Source organism: Lissotriton helveticus, chromosome 2_1, assembly GCF_964261635.1.
Source record: "Lissotriton helveticus chromosome 2_1, aLisHel1.1, whole genome shotgun sequence".
NCBI lineage: Eukaryota > Metazoa > Chordata > Amphibia > Caudata > Salamandridae > Lissotriton > Lissotriton helveticus.
In genome coordinates, this window is record NC_136059.1 from 263,154,669 (window position 1) to 263,173,364 (window position 18,696).

The window sequence follows — 18,696 nt, forward strand, 5'->3', positions numbered from 1 at the left end:
CGCCGAAGCTGAACACAGGCAAACAATAACACAGTAGGAAACTAAGAAAAAAATAGTCCCCCAAAGAACAGATAAAGAACCATAGCGTAGTGAGACAGTACTTAGTCCCTGCTGCGTGGGAGGAACGGAAGAGAAAAAGAAGGGACAAAGAGGCAGGACTGACCACTAGCAAGCAAGGATTTTTAAAGGACACTAAAACAAACAAGTCATAAGTAGGGGGATGGCTTTCAGACCATAAGAGAAGTTACAACAGGTCTCAAATGCTCGACCTAAAAATAGCAAAAGGGCAAACACCTGACTTCTGCTTACTCACCAGCTTTCCATCTCTGCTGTGTTTTGATTGCATATCCATCACAATCTTCTCTGCTGATCTTGTACTTTTCAGCCAGGTTTTCAGCAGTGATACCCATTGGAGTTTTAATATGTAAATCAGTAAGTCCGGCCCACAAAGTGTCTTCCATCTAAGTAAGGAACGAAGCACAAACAGAAATAGTTGTGTCCTTTATCCACCAGACAAACCACTTGCAGTTTAAAGTTGATTCCAGGAGAATAATAAGGATTTTGAGAATAATTGGAGCACATGGTCATAAGGGTCAATGTGTAAATACTATAATAATTCTAATAAAGAGCACGAGGAAAAGGCAAAATTATAATTATTTCTAGGTTTGTCTTCATGAAATGTTTGAAAAGGCAAAAACATTCAAAAAATGGTCAAAGTGTCTTCATTATATGGGGGCCAACTTTATGTTTTTATTTTGCATTCAGCCACCCCTCTGTATATTTAAATATGAAAACACAAAAAGATGAACGGAATGCTGAACATTGTCAAACATTCACACCCAGTACAGAGATCTGGACCTAAATCCATCTTTTTTGCTCACCACACCATTCCATAACAGCAAAAAGATGGTGGACGAAATGCTGAATACGGTCAAACATTCACCCCCAGTATATATGGCTGGGTCCAAACTGGGATGGCATGGTGAGCAAAAAAATTATGGATTTAATCCAGATCTGTGACGGGAGTTTGGGGGTAGGAATATTTGACAATGTTCATCATTCTGTCCATCATCTTTTTGTGTTGCTATTTTCGCTTAAGTGTGAAGGGTATGCCCAGATGTGGGTCTGGTGCTCACTGCACCAATTAATTCCAGCTAGCCCGACTGACGAAGGGCGATACCCCAAAAACAGTCCCAGGTTGCTGGTTTTCCAGTCCCAGGAGGACCTGGCAATTCCGGTTGGACTGTTCCAATGAGGAGCAGGGTCAAGACTGATTTGCATATGGCTGGGTCCAAACTGGTGGCATGGTGAGCAAATACCGATGGACTAAACCCAGATCTGTGACTGGGGGTGAATGTTTGACAGTGTTCAGCATTCCATCCATCTTCTTTTTGTGTTGGTGTATTTAAATATGGGAATAGCTACCAATTGTTCAATGTTATGTGTTGACACATACAGTCGTTTTTAGTTTTTACCTAATGACCTTGTGCATTCTGGCTCTCTTTTACAAATAGGGGATTAGAAGTATCGGCATGGAAAATGATAAAAATCCAGGACAGTGTAAAGGTGTTATACTTAAGACGTTATGCATATGTGCCCCTATGAGTTTCCTTGAATAGATAGGTGCCTGCGCTTATGGGTGTTCATGTATTATCAATATATATAAATGCTTGGAGTTATATTTTGGTTTGTGTGTGCATGGAAGCTTGCAAATACGTTGCTTCGTCTTCAAGAATAGGTCAGTTCTCACTGCATATTGTATGTTTGTGGGAGGATGCACTAAATAAAAGCGGAGACAAGCTTACTGGACTTTTCAAGGCTGACTTAGGTGCCTATTAGGATGGCGGACGGACCTGCGTCCGTCCGCCACCCCAGAGGTGGAGGGACCGTCCGCAGGGGCAGCGGCGGTCCCTCCAGTGCAATTAGGATGTGACCACCACCCTGGCGGTCACATCCTGTATCTTTAACCTTGCGGCGGGTGCTGCTTGAAGCAGCACCCGCCGCAAGGTTAAAAATGCATGTTTAACATTTACATGCACAAAGCGGCAGGCACCGCGGTGCCTGCCGCTTTGTGCATGTAAATGCTGGGGGGGTACCATAGGTACCCCCCATGTGCACCCCCCGACACCCTGGGGCCCGCAACGGGCCCTCAAACGCCAAAGACCACATGCTTTTCCACGGCGGAAAACCCGCCGTGGAAAAGCATGTTTCCCCATGCATCATAATATGGCTGGCGGTGTCTGGTAGACACCGCCACCATATTAGAGCTTTTCCGCCGCGGGACCGCTTCCGCCGGCCCGGAGGATGCGGATTCACCGCAATCCTAATCGGGCCCTTAGTATTCAAATCTCTTTGGTCATCTGAATCACTTTGCTTATCAATTTAGAGGAAACCAAGGAAACAATACAACCACATCCTAAGATTTTCTAAACTGGATTTGGACCACCATTTCTGGCTACCTCAGAGGGAGCCAGACTGAGTAAAATGGATTCGGTAGAAATAGGGATATAGAATATGCAGCAGATAAATTTTCCCGTGTGATAATCCAGACCTGAGCACATATAAGTCTGTGGTATAGAGATGCATGTGCACAGCATAAGAGGGGGTGGGATGATGCAAGGGTTGTAATGTATATATAATACACCAAAAGTGCCCTATTGCAATGAAGCAAATGTGTGCTAAACCAAATGCTTGAAAAACACAGTGTGTCGATTAAAAACCTTTAGTACTGTAGTAATCGGCTAGGGCATTTTAAAACACACTTGTGCACAAAAAGATGAAAGTATTAGTTTATTATAAGTGTTTAAGGGATTTTGACATTTTATCATACAGTTTTTATTCAGTTACACTTCGGACGGTCTGACCTTGGACGCATTCACAGATATAAAAGCAAATATAAAATCCTAAAAAAGATTAGGAATAAGTAATAACTATAGAACTCGACACATAATTGGGAAGAGTTTTATTAATCTGGACATATGAATTTATAATAGGGCAGGAGTTAAACGTTCATGATTTTTGGTTGGCAATTACCTCTGTGTAAGGGGAGGCTGAGGTGAGTGGATACAGGAGGCACTGGCAGAGGTGCTCCCAACTTCCTTTCATGAGATGTTGAGAGAAGGAGATTTGATAGAGTAAAGGCCCTTCAGTCCAAGATCTCCTAGAGGCCATTGTCTCCTCAATCTCTCCTTCTCTCTACAGGTCCATATTCTGCAGAGATGCCCAATCGTCGCCAAATACTGGACAAGGATTCAAGTTAAAGTGGAGCTTGGACAGTAATTACATTTGGAAACATCTACGGTAATATTGGGTATGTCGTGGACAAGTATCACAAACTATTTGTGTACCAGGGTTTAGTGGTGGCCAAGAGAGAATCTGTGCTGAAATGAGCTAGCCCACAACAAGTAGACAAGGAGAAGTAATATGGACTGGTGCTTAGTGGTAGAAAAATAGTACACACTGGGAGGGCTTCCCCAAAATATTTTGTAACAGTGTGTGGAGCTTTAATTGAGAACCACTGGTTAGGATGTAAATCATCTGAGGTGACCGCATCGGAGCAATATAATTTGTATAAAAGGATCAGGTTGGTTGTGGTATCCAAACATGGCTATAAAAGTAATGCAATGTAATTGTTAGGTCATGTAGAACAGAGGTCTCTAGGTCACGCTACAAACTCTGCAAAAATGACTAAACATACTCACTAATGCAAATTTGTGAAAGTGACAGCCGCACCATGTTGACCCCAGTATACCTCACCATGTAAGCAGTTCACAGTGCAGATCCTGGACCTGGGCTCAAGTTTGAAATGCTCCATAAAGCTAGTTTGATTGAAATGGAGTTTTATCCACCGAAATAGAAATGCATGAGACAGCCACAAGCCAGAAATGCTTTCCAGTAGCTGGTGTGGCATTTTGGTAAAAGCGTGTATCATGCCAACAGGCCTTATACCGGTATTAGGTTGCTTGTATTCCAGTTCAGGTTGTATGATGGAACCGCGCATGTGTTTACCAGGCATGCTGGTTCCACACAGGCTGAACAACACAATTCTTAACCACGAATACGCCTTTACCATGCATGCCTTTACAACGAATCTTGCGTTGTTAAGGCATATATGGTAAACACATATCCATTCAGCGCCAGGAAACCTACGGTGACAGAGCGCTATACAAGTCCCCCTTAAGATAAGATAAGACATTGTTAAGAATTCACAGGTAAGTCTTAACCCCCCGACCAGTGCCCCCGGCCTGAGTTCCTAAACTACCCAACTCCACCCCCCCACCTCCCCCCAATTCCTAGCAATATTTTCGCCCCTGCTCTCCCCACAGCCCTAAAAAAGACCCCGCACCACCCCCCACAAGTCCTAATAGGTATCACGATCCCCGGCCTGCCCTAAAACGGCCCCAAGCCCTAAAAACTACCCCGAACACCCCCAGCCCAGAAAACTACTCCCGACCCACCCCCAGCCCAGAAAATACACCCTGGCCCACCCCCAGCCCACAAAACAACCCCTGAACCCCCCAGCCCACAAAACAATTATCATTACGTGCCCGATATTTCACATTCATTCTCAAAGGTAGACATGATGTAAGCAGTAGAACAAGATACATTTGATCACCTAAAAGAGGTTTTTCTTTTATAGAAAAACTTAATTGAATGTAGAAGACGGGCTAAAAACATAAATCATATCTCTCTGATAAGTATCAACCAAAGTCCTCAAGTCTCATCTAGGAATTAAACAAATTAGTTTGTATTGCCTTTATAACTAGGGATGGCCAAACAAACGTAATTTTCTGCCGCACAATTACACAAAATATGTGTTTTTATGCAAAAAAAACAAATGGACCATCTCTGTAAAAATTCATCACGAAAGTGCAATTTCGAGCAGATTTTCGGCCGTTGGTATCCAAAACACTGCTGCTCGCGTTCAGATTTATAGTTGTGAGAGACAAAAAATAACCTGAACAGCTTGGGTTAAAAAATAAGGGGTCGTGGCCAATACTCTGATGGAGTAAGACGCACTTCACTGTCTCTCCGTCTCCCGGCAGCCAGGTAGAAGCATATTACATCAGCGGGGCCTCGTGGACACAACCTGGCCCCTCCTGAGCACCATCAAGCCCTCGGCCCTACAACTTCAGCCCGCCTTGTGCTCTGGTCACGAGCTGGGTGCCGAGCGGTCAGCGAGATCAGCCTCACCCACCATCTTGGACACAGGCCTTGCGTAGGTGACCAGCCCGACTTTGGGCCTTCCTGTGGGGCAGACAACATCAGGCGGATAGTCCACATGGTGGAAAAGGTCCAGCGGTGAAATATCCCAGGATTTATGCTCTCACTTGACGCTGAGAAAACGTTTAACAGGGTTGCTTGGAACTTTCTCAGAGTGGTTCGGCAGAGGATAGGATTGGGACCGGTCATGACGTCACACATTATGGCTCCATATATGTCCTCTTCGGCACAAATGAGAGTTAATGGCCTGCTAGCCCCCGACCCAAGTTCACAGGGGTACTCGTCAGGGATACCCCTTGTCCCCTTTGCCCTGGAAATGGAGCCCCTAGTGATTACAATACACCAGTTTGCAGCAATTAAGGGTATACCATTTGCGAAATCGAGCATAAGGTTGCTCTTTTCTAAGACTACCTACCTCGGACTCTTACGGACCCCGAGAGCTCCCTTCCCAGCTTGCTTAGCATACTTTCCCAATTTGATCGTATATCGGGGCTAAGAATCAACATTAGTACAGCGGGAACACTCTACACAACAAGAGTCTGGTGCCAACTGGTGTGGGCTAGGGCACTGCTTTATACTGTAAGCGGAACCTGTGTTTGGAAACGTAGTCCACGGGCGGCCACTGTTTGGTATGGTGATTAGAACGGGTGGTGGGTTGCAGGGTGTGGGTGATGTCCGGGCAGCATAATTGGTGGCTATGTTTAACATGGACTAGATTTGGATAGCTTATGATTCAGATGTTTACATGTGACCTGTTGTGCAACTAGGAGGATTGCCATGAAGTTTCATAACTGTGTAACCAGGATATCCCTTTATTGTGATAAGTACATTGCTTTGTTTTTGCTTAAAATGCTAAATAAAGTTTTTAAAAAATTAAACAAATCAACATTAGTAAATCGCAGGCATTAAATCTCCTTCTTTACCCCCAGGAGATACAGAGCTTAGTGCGCATTCCCTGTTTCAGTGGGCCTCCCAATCTATCCGATAGCTGGGCCTTAATATCACAGCCACATTGGATTCTTGGACCCAAGCAAATTAGCCAGACTGTAGACGCTCCATTAGGGAAGACCTTAGGAGATGGAAATCGCTCCCCGTATCATGGCTTGGCAGCCTTAACGTGGTGAAGATGTCCATCTTGCCCAAGGTATGATACCGCTATGTAGCACTTCCGACACCTGTCACCCAACAAGACATTTTGAGCCTCCAGAAAGAGGTCAACTATTTCATCTGGGGCAAGGGTAGACCAAGATTCTCCAACAAACTTTTAATGTCACCAAAAGACCGAGGGGGCCTTGCCTACCCCAATCTCCTCGTTTACTATTGGACGTCAGAGTTGCATTTCATCTCGGAGTGGGTGGTTAGCGAAAGCGAGAAACATTGGTTTCACATGGACAGAGCTGTGGCATGTCGCCCCCCGATGAGACTTGGCCTGGCTAAAAAAAAAATAAGGACTGCGTCCTCGCAGTGCCTATATCGCCACCCCAACAAGAACGGTCCAGGAGATATGGGATAGAGTAGCGATCATCCGTGGGCTTTTCTCCTTCCCCTCCCCCAACAGGCCCCTAGCCCGCAATCCTGGCTTCCCCCAGCCTAGCTCTTTTCAGAGCTGGGTAGCCGGAAAGTGTTGTACGATAGCTGACCTCTGAGGGAGAGGCCTTTAAATTCTTTTCTACAGTGGTCAAATGATTAAATCTCCCGGCTATGGCGCGCTTTCAATATTATCAAATTCAACACTAGTTACATACCCATGAAAATACACTGTGAGCCACTCGGCCACTTACTTCTTTTGAGCCGTTAGTACGATCCTTTGACGGCTTGCGAGGCCTGATCTCCCGTTACTTATAGGGTCCTGCAGCACTCACGCCCACTACCTCCTCACACTTATCAACAGAAATGGCATATAGATATTACAGAAGATGCCCCCCAAACACTGGGAACAGCTGTGGAGAGACATCCCCAACACTTTAAGTGTCACACAACAAGATACGGCTTATAAAGTAATGACTCGTTGGTATTGCACCCCCCCCCCCTTCGCCTCCAGAAAATGTTCCTCACCTCCACGGCCCTGTGCTGGCGCTGCAAGGCAGACACGGGCTTGTTTATTCACATATAGTGGTCATGCCCGCTATTAACGATCTTTTGGAAGGAGGTATTGAGCCACATCAAAGACATAATAGGATTTCCTATCAAGAATACCCCAGGGATAACGGTTCTGGGACTTCAACCTCAATCCCTCAAAGCTATGACCCACTCAGATTGGCGTTTGATACTTCACATGTTAGGAGGAGCAAAACAGGTCATTGCACTGCACTGGAAAAAAGCTCTGCCCCCCTCCCCCCGCCACCCCCGTGTGGCTCAACCACCTCTGGCACATAATGGCGATGGAGCTCCTCTCCAATCATCTTGTACATACGGATGCCAAATTCATGCGTATCTGGCAAACCCTAGTGCAACATTTATCCAAATTAGAGCATGCCCCTTCCGTCCGTCCCCCCACCTACTGGCACTTCAATTATTTGAAAAAGTCTTGCTTCCACGAGGGGCTGACTTATCAGAGGGAGTCAGGTCAGGCAGAGTACTCGCCTCGACTTCCCTGCTCCTCTCCCCCTCTCTGCCGGTGCGGGGGTCTTCGATGGTTAAGGAGTATTTCTTAATATGTTCCTGTGGGAATTGTCCCCCCCCAAATCTTCCCCCTTGTACCCACCCCCCTCCAGTTCTTGTTTCTTCTTTTTCTTTTATAGTCTTTTTGATAAAGCAGTTCCTGACGGAGGAAGACGATCTATTAGCTATGCCAGTAAATAATCTCAAGCTTGTTTTGTTCACAGACTATATTAATACCTGATGGCCAGGGGGCCTTGAAGCATTGATGGACATCACTTTTGTTCAGATAGAAAATCAATATATTTGCAGCCTCCTCTTTTGCTGCTCTCATTAGTTATTGTTTGATTATGAAAATAAGAAAAGATTTCAAATTTTAAAAAAATTAAATAAAAAAAATACATCTGAAATGTTTGTTGAGCTTTCATGTTAAAGCAACTCGCACTTGCATTCAGATTTGTAGCTTTGCACTCAGAAAGCCCCTCAACGGTCCAGTTGGGAAAAAAACATCTAACTGTAAAGCTGCTCGCATTGAAAAATTACCTGAATGGTAGATGATTGGTTAAAATTTCCCCTTAAAATGATGCGATTTGGAGTAATTTTGCGTAAATGTTGTTGCACAAAATGACCATAAGGACACCTACAAAGCTACAATTTTGTTCATGCCTAGTCTTGACAGTAAGTTAGGCGTCCTTCAATCCAGTATTCCCTGGCAAGAGAATTCTATAATTAGGGACGTGTGACAGAAAATCTTTGGCCCAGCAAAAGCAGGTGGTTAGGAAGCCTAAATGTTCTTGACAGGATGTAGGCAATAAAATGTATCCCAAATAAGATGGGGTCTTCCTTGTATGCTCCTGTATGCCAGTCAAAGTAGCTTGTACGAAATGCATTTATCCACCAAGAGCCAGTGCAAGGACTCACAGCCCCATTGATATGCTTGAATACTCACTTATCTTCACGACCAGGCGGACCATGCCGTTCTGCACCTGCTGACACAGGGCTATTTGGAACTGACGGATCTCCATATAGGAACCGTATATATTATGATTTCTATTATTGCTTGGTTGTAATTTCAATCTATGAAAGGTATGTCATGCTTATAATGGAATAAACTAAAAAAGCCAGAGTTTTCAACTGATTAGATATATGCATCAAAGATTGCTTCCGATTTCTAAATTACTCTCAAGTACTGCGCTTTCTTTGGAAAAACAGAAAGAATGCCCAAAAGATCGGGCAGCCTATGGTGTCTACTTAGGCGACCTAATCTGCGGAGTGGCAAGCAATGCCAATTTGGTGCCCCTTTTAATTTGAAGGTATTGTAGTTTCTCCATTTAACTTTAAGTATTTGAAAATTCTTATGTGGCCTCCTGACCTGCAGACAAACATCATCAAATTAATGATAGTGTACACGATTACCTCATATGAATCGAAAAATAAATGTAATGCATCAACTGGTGATCATTAGTTTTCTTACTAGTCTCAACTTTCCTACAACTGCAGACAAGATGCACCCCTAATAGAAGAAAATGAAATAGACTCCCTACATGTGTACGTATAGAGTTTTCTTCATGCAGAAAATTCTTGGTTCAAATACAATACAATCCACATTGGAATAACAACCTTACTGGTGATGAAATACAGTAATCAAAGCAATAGCTCTTTATCACTCTCAGTCTCACATCATGAAGATCTATCAAAGCAGAAGCAACCAATAACGATCACCCACTAACATGTCTGTAAAGAAAGACCAAGTTGAGAAACAAAACAATAAGGACTGTAAACAAAAGGTCGATAAACCCCAAAGTAAATACTACAAAGCTCAAAAACGGAAGCCGCAACCAGTGGTTCCAGAGGAGCACGCCCAAAAGAGGAAACACCCTCAATACCTGACATGAGGCAACTGGAGTGTTAAGGAAGAAGGCAGCTACCAGGCATGTAACTAGCAGCAGGTGAGAAAATGAATCTGAAAATAACTACAATAAAGCAGGAAAAGGTGCCCAAGCAGAAGCAGGTACATCTCAACCAAGCATAAATGACTTCACCAACTACAACTCGAGCAGGCATAGCGGAGGGAAGACTATTGCCAAACTAGAAGACAAGGTAAGCATGGTAGGCAGATAACAGATATGGGTTTAAAGTCATTAGGTGTATTTCATACAAAAAATAATTAATTCTTTTCCACAAGTGCTGTGGACTGAAGTGTATGGATTCTCGAGCCAAAATTTGGAAGCAACACACTTGAAGAGAAAAAGAACAAACCTTTTGGTCCTGTCCAAATTTTGTCCCAAACCGGATGTTTCGGACAGCATATGGAGCCTGGCTCATACTTTCAGATCCGCCGCACAGAACCACCTCTGAATCCTTAAGGCAAATTTCCTGAAAAAGACAATAGCAACCAAATGACGATATCCCACTTCAAAGCATTATTATATGAAAAAGAATAAATCAGCACACGCTTAGAAAATCCAAGAGCTCCTAGTATTATATGCACCGCCAAAAATATGAGAAGGGCCCTTTGCATTTGTTTATATTAACATGTCAAAAGAAATGAAAGCAAAAGGATCAAAGTAAGTGGTTACACCCAGGGTAATTCTATGTCAGGACCGGAGGCTCAGATTATGCCTTCTTCCTTCGCTTTATTTTCCACAGCATCATATATTTAAAAACACTATCACAACTACATTTCCCATGAACAATAGGGAAAGCAAATGTCTCAAACAGGAGTCCTTCCTCGCTGTCCGCACTCCAGTCAGCCAGCCTAGTCCCTCCACGCGGTTTCCTCTTCCTCTTTCTTCGCTGCTCAGCAGCAGATAAGTCAATTTTCTTTACTTCTCCTTTTGTGGGGGTTTTCTGTCAAATTTGGTGGCGTTTCGCTAGCGCTTTGTGTCTTTTCTGTTTATACAGATTCCCTTTAGTTACGGGACGTTTTTAAACGTACCTTATGTGACTGCTTCCCTGCGAGGTGGGGTGTGGTACTCCCGCCGCCAGGGGGCGTAGTACACTCTCCATGGGCAGCACGAGTTAGGCACTAGCATTAGATTCCTGACTAGCGCTGCCCTGAGAGAGCTCAGCCTTGCCTCCTGCCACCAGATTTACGCCCTCTGGGGTCTATATTTTCCCTGGTTTTCATTGAACGCCCTCCTGAGGGTCTGTAAGGCATTTTTGAACACCCTACGGGGTCGCAATTACACCGTGACTTGTGGTGCCTGTGGGACACTGTCCTGGGGGGCTGCCCTGTTATCAGAGGGCTGGTGTGTCCCTAGGGCTCTGCCCATTAATCGTGTGCCCTTGGCCACCCTTATTAGTCTGGGCTCACTCCCAGCTTGTAAGCAGAGTGCCTATAGTGCCTTAAAAATAGTGCTCTCAGGAACAAGCTGCCAGTGCTCCTGATATACTTACCTATATTATAACTCTGCTTACTTAAGACATGCAGTTGGAGCAAGATCAGTACCAGTAGGAGGATCCCTTGGAGTACCTCCCCTGGGATGATTACTTTTACCAGGCGGTGGATGACTCAAACTAGTGGGCTGTCAACGAGGCCATGGAGCCTTTGGAGCAACGCCTGTCAGCACAGATAGCGAAGGAATGCGCAAAGTGGTCTGCTCCCGCGCCAGCTACCCCTAAGTCCCCTCCTGTGCCTAAACCTACTGGTTCTTCCCCTGCTAAGAAACCATGTCCTCAAGGGGTGGATGTAGATGCCTTTGCCCGTCTAAAGCAGGTGATCTTGGCGCGGGTGCCCCCGCAGCATGACCCAGAGCCCCCCGCGGACTGCACCCAAACGCCTCCGCGTACCGCATCCCCAGACCCCTTTGATAATGGGGACTCCCCCGGGGAAAACGGATGAGGAAGCGGGCTCCTCTAGGTCTTGGCTCCCAACGCCCACTCCTGCCCCAGTGGGGGCCTCCGATATGTTGGATCCCGACAACATTGTCCACCCCAGGTCTTCGGATTGGGTTCCCGGGGATAAAGTGACCCAGTATGTGGCGAGCCATCTGCGCAAGTCAATGGACAAGGATGAACACAGCCGCCTATGGGCCGTGTCTCTCCGCCCCAGTTTGGAGGGAAAGGTGGCCTTAACAACAGAGATCAATCCCAAGTTGGCAACCTTCCTAGCGAAATTTATACTGGACCCCAAGAAGGGTATTGATAGCTCCTGGCGTACGTGCCGAGACAAACTGCTGGATGCAGTGGGGCCGGTCACCAAAATTCTAGACATGGCTGAAGAGGCCAAGGTGTCAGTTGCCCTTATCTCCCCGGAAGTTCTCTCAAGCTGGGCGCAGTGCGCGATCATGTTTATTGGAATTGCGAATTGGGCACTCTCCACGGAGAGGAGGCGGTCCCTCCTAATTAAGGTGGACCCCAAGTTAGGTGACCTGGCTCTCGGAGGCAGGCGCTGTGGCGCAGGGGGGCTTATTTGGCGACCCATTCGTCAAAAAGTTGGGAAAGTTTGTGGCGACTTTCACCTCACTTGACAGAGCCCAGTCAAACATCAGGAAGGTCTTTACTGCCCGGGTTTTCCAAGGGGCCGGTTGTGGTAGGGGTCGCACGGCCAGCCGCTTCTCCAACTCTGACAGGGGGCAAGGCTCCAGGCAAGGGCAATATCAAGACAATGCACGCTTTAACAATTTCTACCCCACCAGAGGTCAGAAGTACAGTGGCCGTGGAGGCCAAAAAGGCCAGCAACAGGGTGCTGGAAGAGGGGATTGTAATACCCCTTGGTGAGCTTGCAGGTGGGAGGGCGCTTGGCGCTGTTTTTCACGGCTTGGGTTTCCCTCACAAGCGCTGCTTGGGTGTTGCAGACGGTCCAGGGCTTCCCGTTGGAGTTTCATGGCAGTCCACGTCAGCTAACCCATCCCATCTCCTTCTCGCAGCGCAATACCGAGCTGGTGGGCGGAGGTCTCTGCCCTCCACCAAAAAGGCGCAATTTGCAGCACAGCGGAGCATCCCAGTGGGTTCCTTCCCCTCTCTCTCCCTCCAGAGCCTCGGTACACTGTCCTTTGGGACGTGAACTGGGTGTTGAATCTATTTCTTTCTTGGCAACCAAATAGGTTTCTGTCCCGTAAGGAGAGAACGGCCAAAGTGGCAATACTGTTATGTCTGGTCTCGTGCAGACGCGTCTCAGACGTGAGGGCCTTGGCCCTCTCAGCCAGAGTGTTTTCCCCGGAAGGGGTATCGTTCACGGTAAGTAGAAGGACGAAGAGTTATGCTAGGGTCATTTCGTACCCAGCATTTCGGGACTCCCCTAAGCTGTGTGTGGTGCAGTGCCTCCGAGCTTATGAAGAATTGACTGAGGAAACTCGCCCTCCGGGTGAGAAGCAGCTGCTCATTAAGCTACGTAAACCATACAGGGCAGTCTCGTCCCCGACCATCGCAAGATGGGTGCGTTGGGTTATGCAGGAGGCAGGGATTAATACTAAGCAGTTCGATGCTCACTCAGCAAGAGGAGCGATGGCCTCTAAGGTTTTTTCCCTAGGTGTGCGTTTGGAAGATCTGGTGCGTGAAGCCTTTCGGTCCTCCAACTCCACCTTTAAGAGGTTTTATTTCAAATCCGTACTGGAGGTAGCAAGGCTAGTAGTTGACAAACTTTAAACTGGCATAATCTGAGCCTCCGGTCCGGACATAGAATGAAAATTTGCCTATCTGTAGTGCTGGTAAGTTTCAATTCTATTAAGGACTATTCAGCCCAATAACTTCTACAGATGTGGACCACCCCCCCCCCGTTCTAATGTAAGTACGCCATTCATGGGTCTTTAGAGCAGTGATAATAAGTTAAGGTCGTTACTCCTGTTGCTTGTGCTATACTGCAATTGGTTCCAGCTTAGTCCCCTGACAATACCTATTTTGCAGGAAATTATAGTTCCAAACAAGAAGCCTCAAATATAACGGAAATGGTTCGTGCGAAGAAAGAGGAAACAGCGTGGACGGACTATGCTGGCTAACTGGAGTGCAGACAGCGAGGAAGGACTCCTGTTTGAAACTTTCGCTTTCACAATTGTTCATGGGAAGTGTAGTTGTTAGTGTTTTAAAAATATGCTGCTAAGGAAAAGAAAGCGAAGGAAGAAGGCATAATCCTAACCTCTGTGTCCTTAATAGAATTGAAACTTACCAGCACTACAGCTAGGCAAATTGTCATTATACAGCTTAAAGAAGAACATGAAAACTAATTGTCAAAACGACAACAAATGTTTTCTTCTTAACACCTACTACTTGTGCAATGATTTTTTCACTGACTTGACAAAGAAAATTGAGGCTGTACAAATATATTACAAATCTGAAAAACTCAGAAAGGTCAGTACTTGTGCATTGTACATAGTACATTGTGCTAGAATCACTACCACCATTCTTTGGCGACTATAAACAGAGACAGAATTGAAAGCTAAGGTGAGGCGTTGAACTAGACGGCCTTCGCCATGTATGGGCCGCTGGAAATTACTGTCAACATGCAAAAGTTGCAATAAGATGGTCATCCCTACGGCATTCTGACATTGCCTCATTTTTGGGAAACTGAATTAGTTCTGAGTGTACACACACTACAACAGACTACCCGGAATACTGCTGGTCTCAACGTATCAACCAATTATTCTTATTTTATCAGACCAGTTTCAGACATCTGTTAGGACTTTGGCTTTTCTGTTGATGGCAGGCAATACAGTTTTTTAGCAGGGACCCTGATATTTCTGTTCCCATTACAAAGAAGTCATAATGAATATGCTACTTACCAGTATGCATCTGTTCTTGGCATGTAGGGCTGCTAACATTCATATCTATTGCATAGATCGCCGCCTAGTGTTGGGTCCGGATGATTGCACATTGTTGTCCTGAAAGAGTCTTCGAAGTATCACGAGATAGGTGGCTCCTCCCCTGGACTACAGTGCGCATGGGCATCGACTCCATCCCCAGATTGTTTTTAGCCATTGTGGCAAAGATGGAGTGTGATAGTAGAAATGATGTCCATGCTAGTGATGAAATGCAAGAAGTAATCTGCAGCTGCTACAGGCGCCGGGGAGGAGGGTGGGCGATATGAATGTTAGCAGCCCTACATGCCAAGAACAGATGCATACTGGTAAGTAGCATATTCAGTTCGAGGCATGTGGGCTGCTGAATTCATATCTATTGCATAGAATACATAGCAGTCCCCTTATTAGCGGCGGCCGCCCGTGCCAGCTGCAGAAGTCTGAAAAAGAGTTGTGAGAACAGCCTGTCCTACAGCTGCCTGCTGTTTGGAGTGCACATCTACACAGTAATGTTTGGTAAATGTATGTGGGGTAGCCCACGTGGCTGCTCTACAAATGTCTTCCAAAGGAATGTTACCTAGGAATGCCATGGAGGCCCCCAACTTGCGTGTGGAGTGCGCCCTGGGGGGGACCGTTAAAGTGCGTTTAGCCTTCTGATAACAAATCTGAATACATTTAACGATCCACCTGGCTATTCCAGCTTTGGAAATAGGGTTGCCTTTGTGCGGTGCTGAGAAGGCAACGAAAAGTTGCTGTGTCTTTCTAAAGTGTTGTGTTCTGTCAATGTAGTACATTAATGCCCTTTTAACATCCAGCGTGTGGAGCATTCGTTCCGCTACTGTTTCTGGGTTTGGAAAGAATGCGGGCAATTCAATGGTCTGATTGACATGAAACTGTGACACCACCTTTGGAAGGAACTTGGGGTTAGTGCGGAGCACTACCCTGTTTGAATGGACTTGAATAAATGGCTCTTGAACTGTGAGCGCTTGTAGCTCACTAACACGTCTGAGAGACGTGATAGCAATGAGGAAAGCCACTTTCCATGTCAAAAACTGAACCTCACACGAATGTAGAGGCTCAAAAGGCGGGCCCATCAACCTAGTGTAGACCACGTTGAGATTCCACACTGGAGCGGGTGGGGTCCTGGGAGGAATGACCCGCTTCAGCCCTTCTAGAAAAGCTTTAATGGCAGGCACCCTGAAAACAGAGAGGTGCTGCCTATTTTGAAGATAAGCCGCTATGGCGGATAAGTGTATCCTAATGGAAGCGTACGCTAGATTGCATTTGTAAAGGTGCAACAAATAGCAGATGATGTTAGGAATGGAGGAATCTAGCGGGTTTATGTTATGTGCTGTACAATAAATGACAAACCGCTTCCATTTTGCTGCATAGCAAGCTCTTGTAGTGGGCTTCCGTGCCTCCCTGATGATGTCCATGCATTCTAGAGGCAGGTTAAGGTAGCCAAACTCTAAGACCTCAGGAGCCAGATCGCCAGATTGAGCTGGTGCGGATCTGGATGATGAATGTCGCCATGGTTCTGCGTCAAAAGTCTGGGTGTGAGGTGCAGCCTTTGATGCGGTACCACGGAGAGTTCTAAAAACGTGGTGTACCATGGTTGGCGTGCCCACGTTGGAGCAACCAGGATGAGCGTCATTGAGTGTTGCTTTAGCTTTCTTGCCACCAGCGGTATTAGAGGTGCTGGGGGAAAAGCGTACGCAAATCTGCATGACCAGTTCATCCATATCGCATTGCCCTGCGATTGTGGGTGAGGGAACCTGGCGACAAAGCTTTGGCATTTTGCGTTTTCCCTTGTGGCAAACAGGTCTATCTCTGGATGACCCCACTGCTGAAAGTACGGGCGGAGTACTGATGGATGTAACTCCCACTCGTGCATCTGGTGGCTGTATCTGCTGAGCAGATCCGCCATCTGATTGTCCTTGCCCGGGAGGTGTTCCGCCATGAGGAAAATGTTCCTCTGAATGGCCCACTTCCACATGCTCTGAGCCAGATGAGACAGCTGTGGAGAGTGCGTACCCCCCTGCTTCTGGATATAGTACATGGCAGTCATGTTGTCCGTCCGGATCAACACGACTTTGTTGCACAGATGTACCTTGAAGGATTTGAGTGCCATGAAGATTGCCATCAATTCTAGATAGTTGATGTGCATCCTCTTCTGCTGTGTAGTCCATAGTCCCTGCACCGTGTAGTGGAGCACATGAGCTCCCCAACCCTGGAGAGAAGCGTCCGTCGTCATGATGATCTGCGGCACAGGCTCTTGGAACGGTCGGCCCTTGCAAAGGTTGTGTGGATTCCATTAATGCAGAGAGCTGTATGCCCGACCGGTCACCAGCACTAGGTCTTTCAATTGTCCTTGAGCCTGTGTCCACTGATGCGCCAAGCATTCTTGGAGCGGACGCATATGCAACCTTGCGTGCGGGACTATGTAGATGCAGGAGGCCATCATGCCTATCAGCTGCATAAACACTCTCGCTGGGAGCGAGTGTTGCGGTCTGAACCTTTGGATGAGCGACTGGATGTTGTCGATCCTCACCTGGTTCGGCTGAGCCGTAGCAGTTAAAGTATTTATTGTCGCGCCCAGATACTGCCGCACATGGGCTGGCTGAAGGTGCGACTTTGGATAGTTCAGTGAGAACCCCAGACTGTGAAGGAGGTGAATCGTGTGGGACATGTCTGCGGCGCACTGCTGTTCCGACTTTGCTTGAACGAGCCAGTCGTCTAGGTAAGGGTAGACATGTATGTTCTGTCTCCTGAGGTGCGCCGCCACGGTCGCCAGACACTGTGTGAACACTCTGGGGGCAGTGGTCACTCCGAAGGGTAGGACCTTGAACTGGTAATGCCTGTTCTGTATGGTGAACCTGAGGTATTTCCTGTGGGATGGGTGGAGTGGTATGTGAAAATAAGCATCCTTGAGGTCCAAGGTTGCGAGGAAGTCTCCCTGGTTTAACAATGGAAGAACCTGCTGCAGTGTTAACATGTGGAAGTGTTCTGAGAGGATGTACAGGTTGAGGGGGCGTAGGTCCAGAATGGGTCTGAGCGAGCCGTCCTTCTTCGGGATTAAGAAGTACAGGGAATAAACCCCTGTGCCTTCCTCCTCCACAGGCACGAGCTCTATTGCGCCTTTTTGCAGCATTACAAGAACCTCTTGCTGCAATAAGTGCAAGTGCTCTGCTGACATAGGTCGTTGTCTTGGGGGTATGTTGGGTGGAGTGGACGTTAACTCTAAACAATAACCGAACTGGATAAGTTTCCTCACCCACCTGTCTGTGGTGATGGACGTCCAGACTGGCAGGATCTGCTGGAGTCTCCCCCCGACAGGTGTTGGATGGTCGGGGGGTAGGGACAGAGAGTCACTGTTTGTTGGCAGCAGAGGAGCGGGAACTATTGTTGCCTCTGCCTCTGCCTTTGGCGCTGTTGCCTCTGTAACCACCTCTATTTTGTTTCGGGTATGAGGCTTGGGCGCCTCCTCTGCCGAAATGTGACTACTGTGCCAAGTGGCCTCTGGTAGTTCCCCGCGCACTTGAGCGACGAAAAGTGTTTCCTCTGAATTGCTGAGACTGAAGCGCCCCCATGGACTTAGCCGTCTCAGTATCTTTTTTGATCTTCTCGAGGGTGGTGTCAACCTCCGGCCCAAACAGTCTGTCTGGATTGACGGGCTGGTTGAGGATAGTCGTCTGGATTTCTGGTTTGAACCCTGAGATGCGGAGCCATGCTTGACGCCTTAACATAACACTTGTGTTGACTGCTCTCGCTGCTGTACCTGCCACGTCTAGCGCACATTTAATTGCAGCGTTAGAAATGAGCTTGCCCTCTTGTATCAGCAACTCAGCTCCTTCTTTAAACTGTTCTGGAAGGTGTTGTAAGAGCTGCTCTAAGGTGTCATAGTGCGCCCTATCATACCTGGCTAATAGGGCTTGTGTATTGGATATGCGCCATATGTTTGCTGCCTGCGCTGCCACCCTTTTGCCCCCTGCCTCCAGCACTTTCGACTCTTTGTCCGGGGGAGGAGCTTCACCCGTTGTCTGTGAATTTTCCCTTTTGCGGGCATTGGAGACGACCAAAGAGTCTAGAGGCAACTGGCCTCGTATATAAGCAGGGTCCCCAGGTGCCGGTCTGTATTTCT

General features: G+C 46.9%; 1 protein-coding gene across 1 annotated transcript in view; it reads right to left on the reverse strand.

Annotated features, from left to right (window-relative positions):
* ACAA2 (acetyl-CoA acyltransferase 2) overlaps window positions 1-18,696 on the reverse strand; it is a 134,692-nt gene that overhangs the window by 40,063 nt on the left and 75,933 nt on the right. The window contains exons 4-5 of the mRNA XM_078674792.1: window positions 10,081-10,197; window positions 314-461 (exon numbers count right to left, since the gene is read on the reverse strand). Of these exons, the coding sequence (XP_078530918.1) occupies window positions 314-461; window positions 10,081-10,197 (265 nt within the window). The remainder of the gene's footprint in view (window positions 1-313; window positions 462-10,080; window positions 10,198-18,696) is intronic.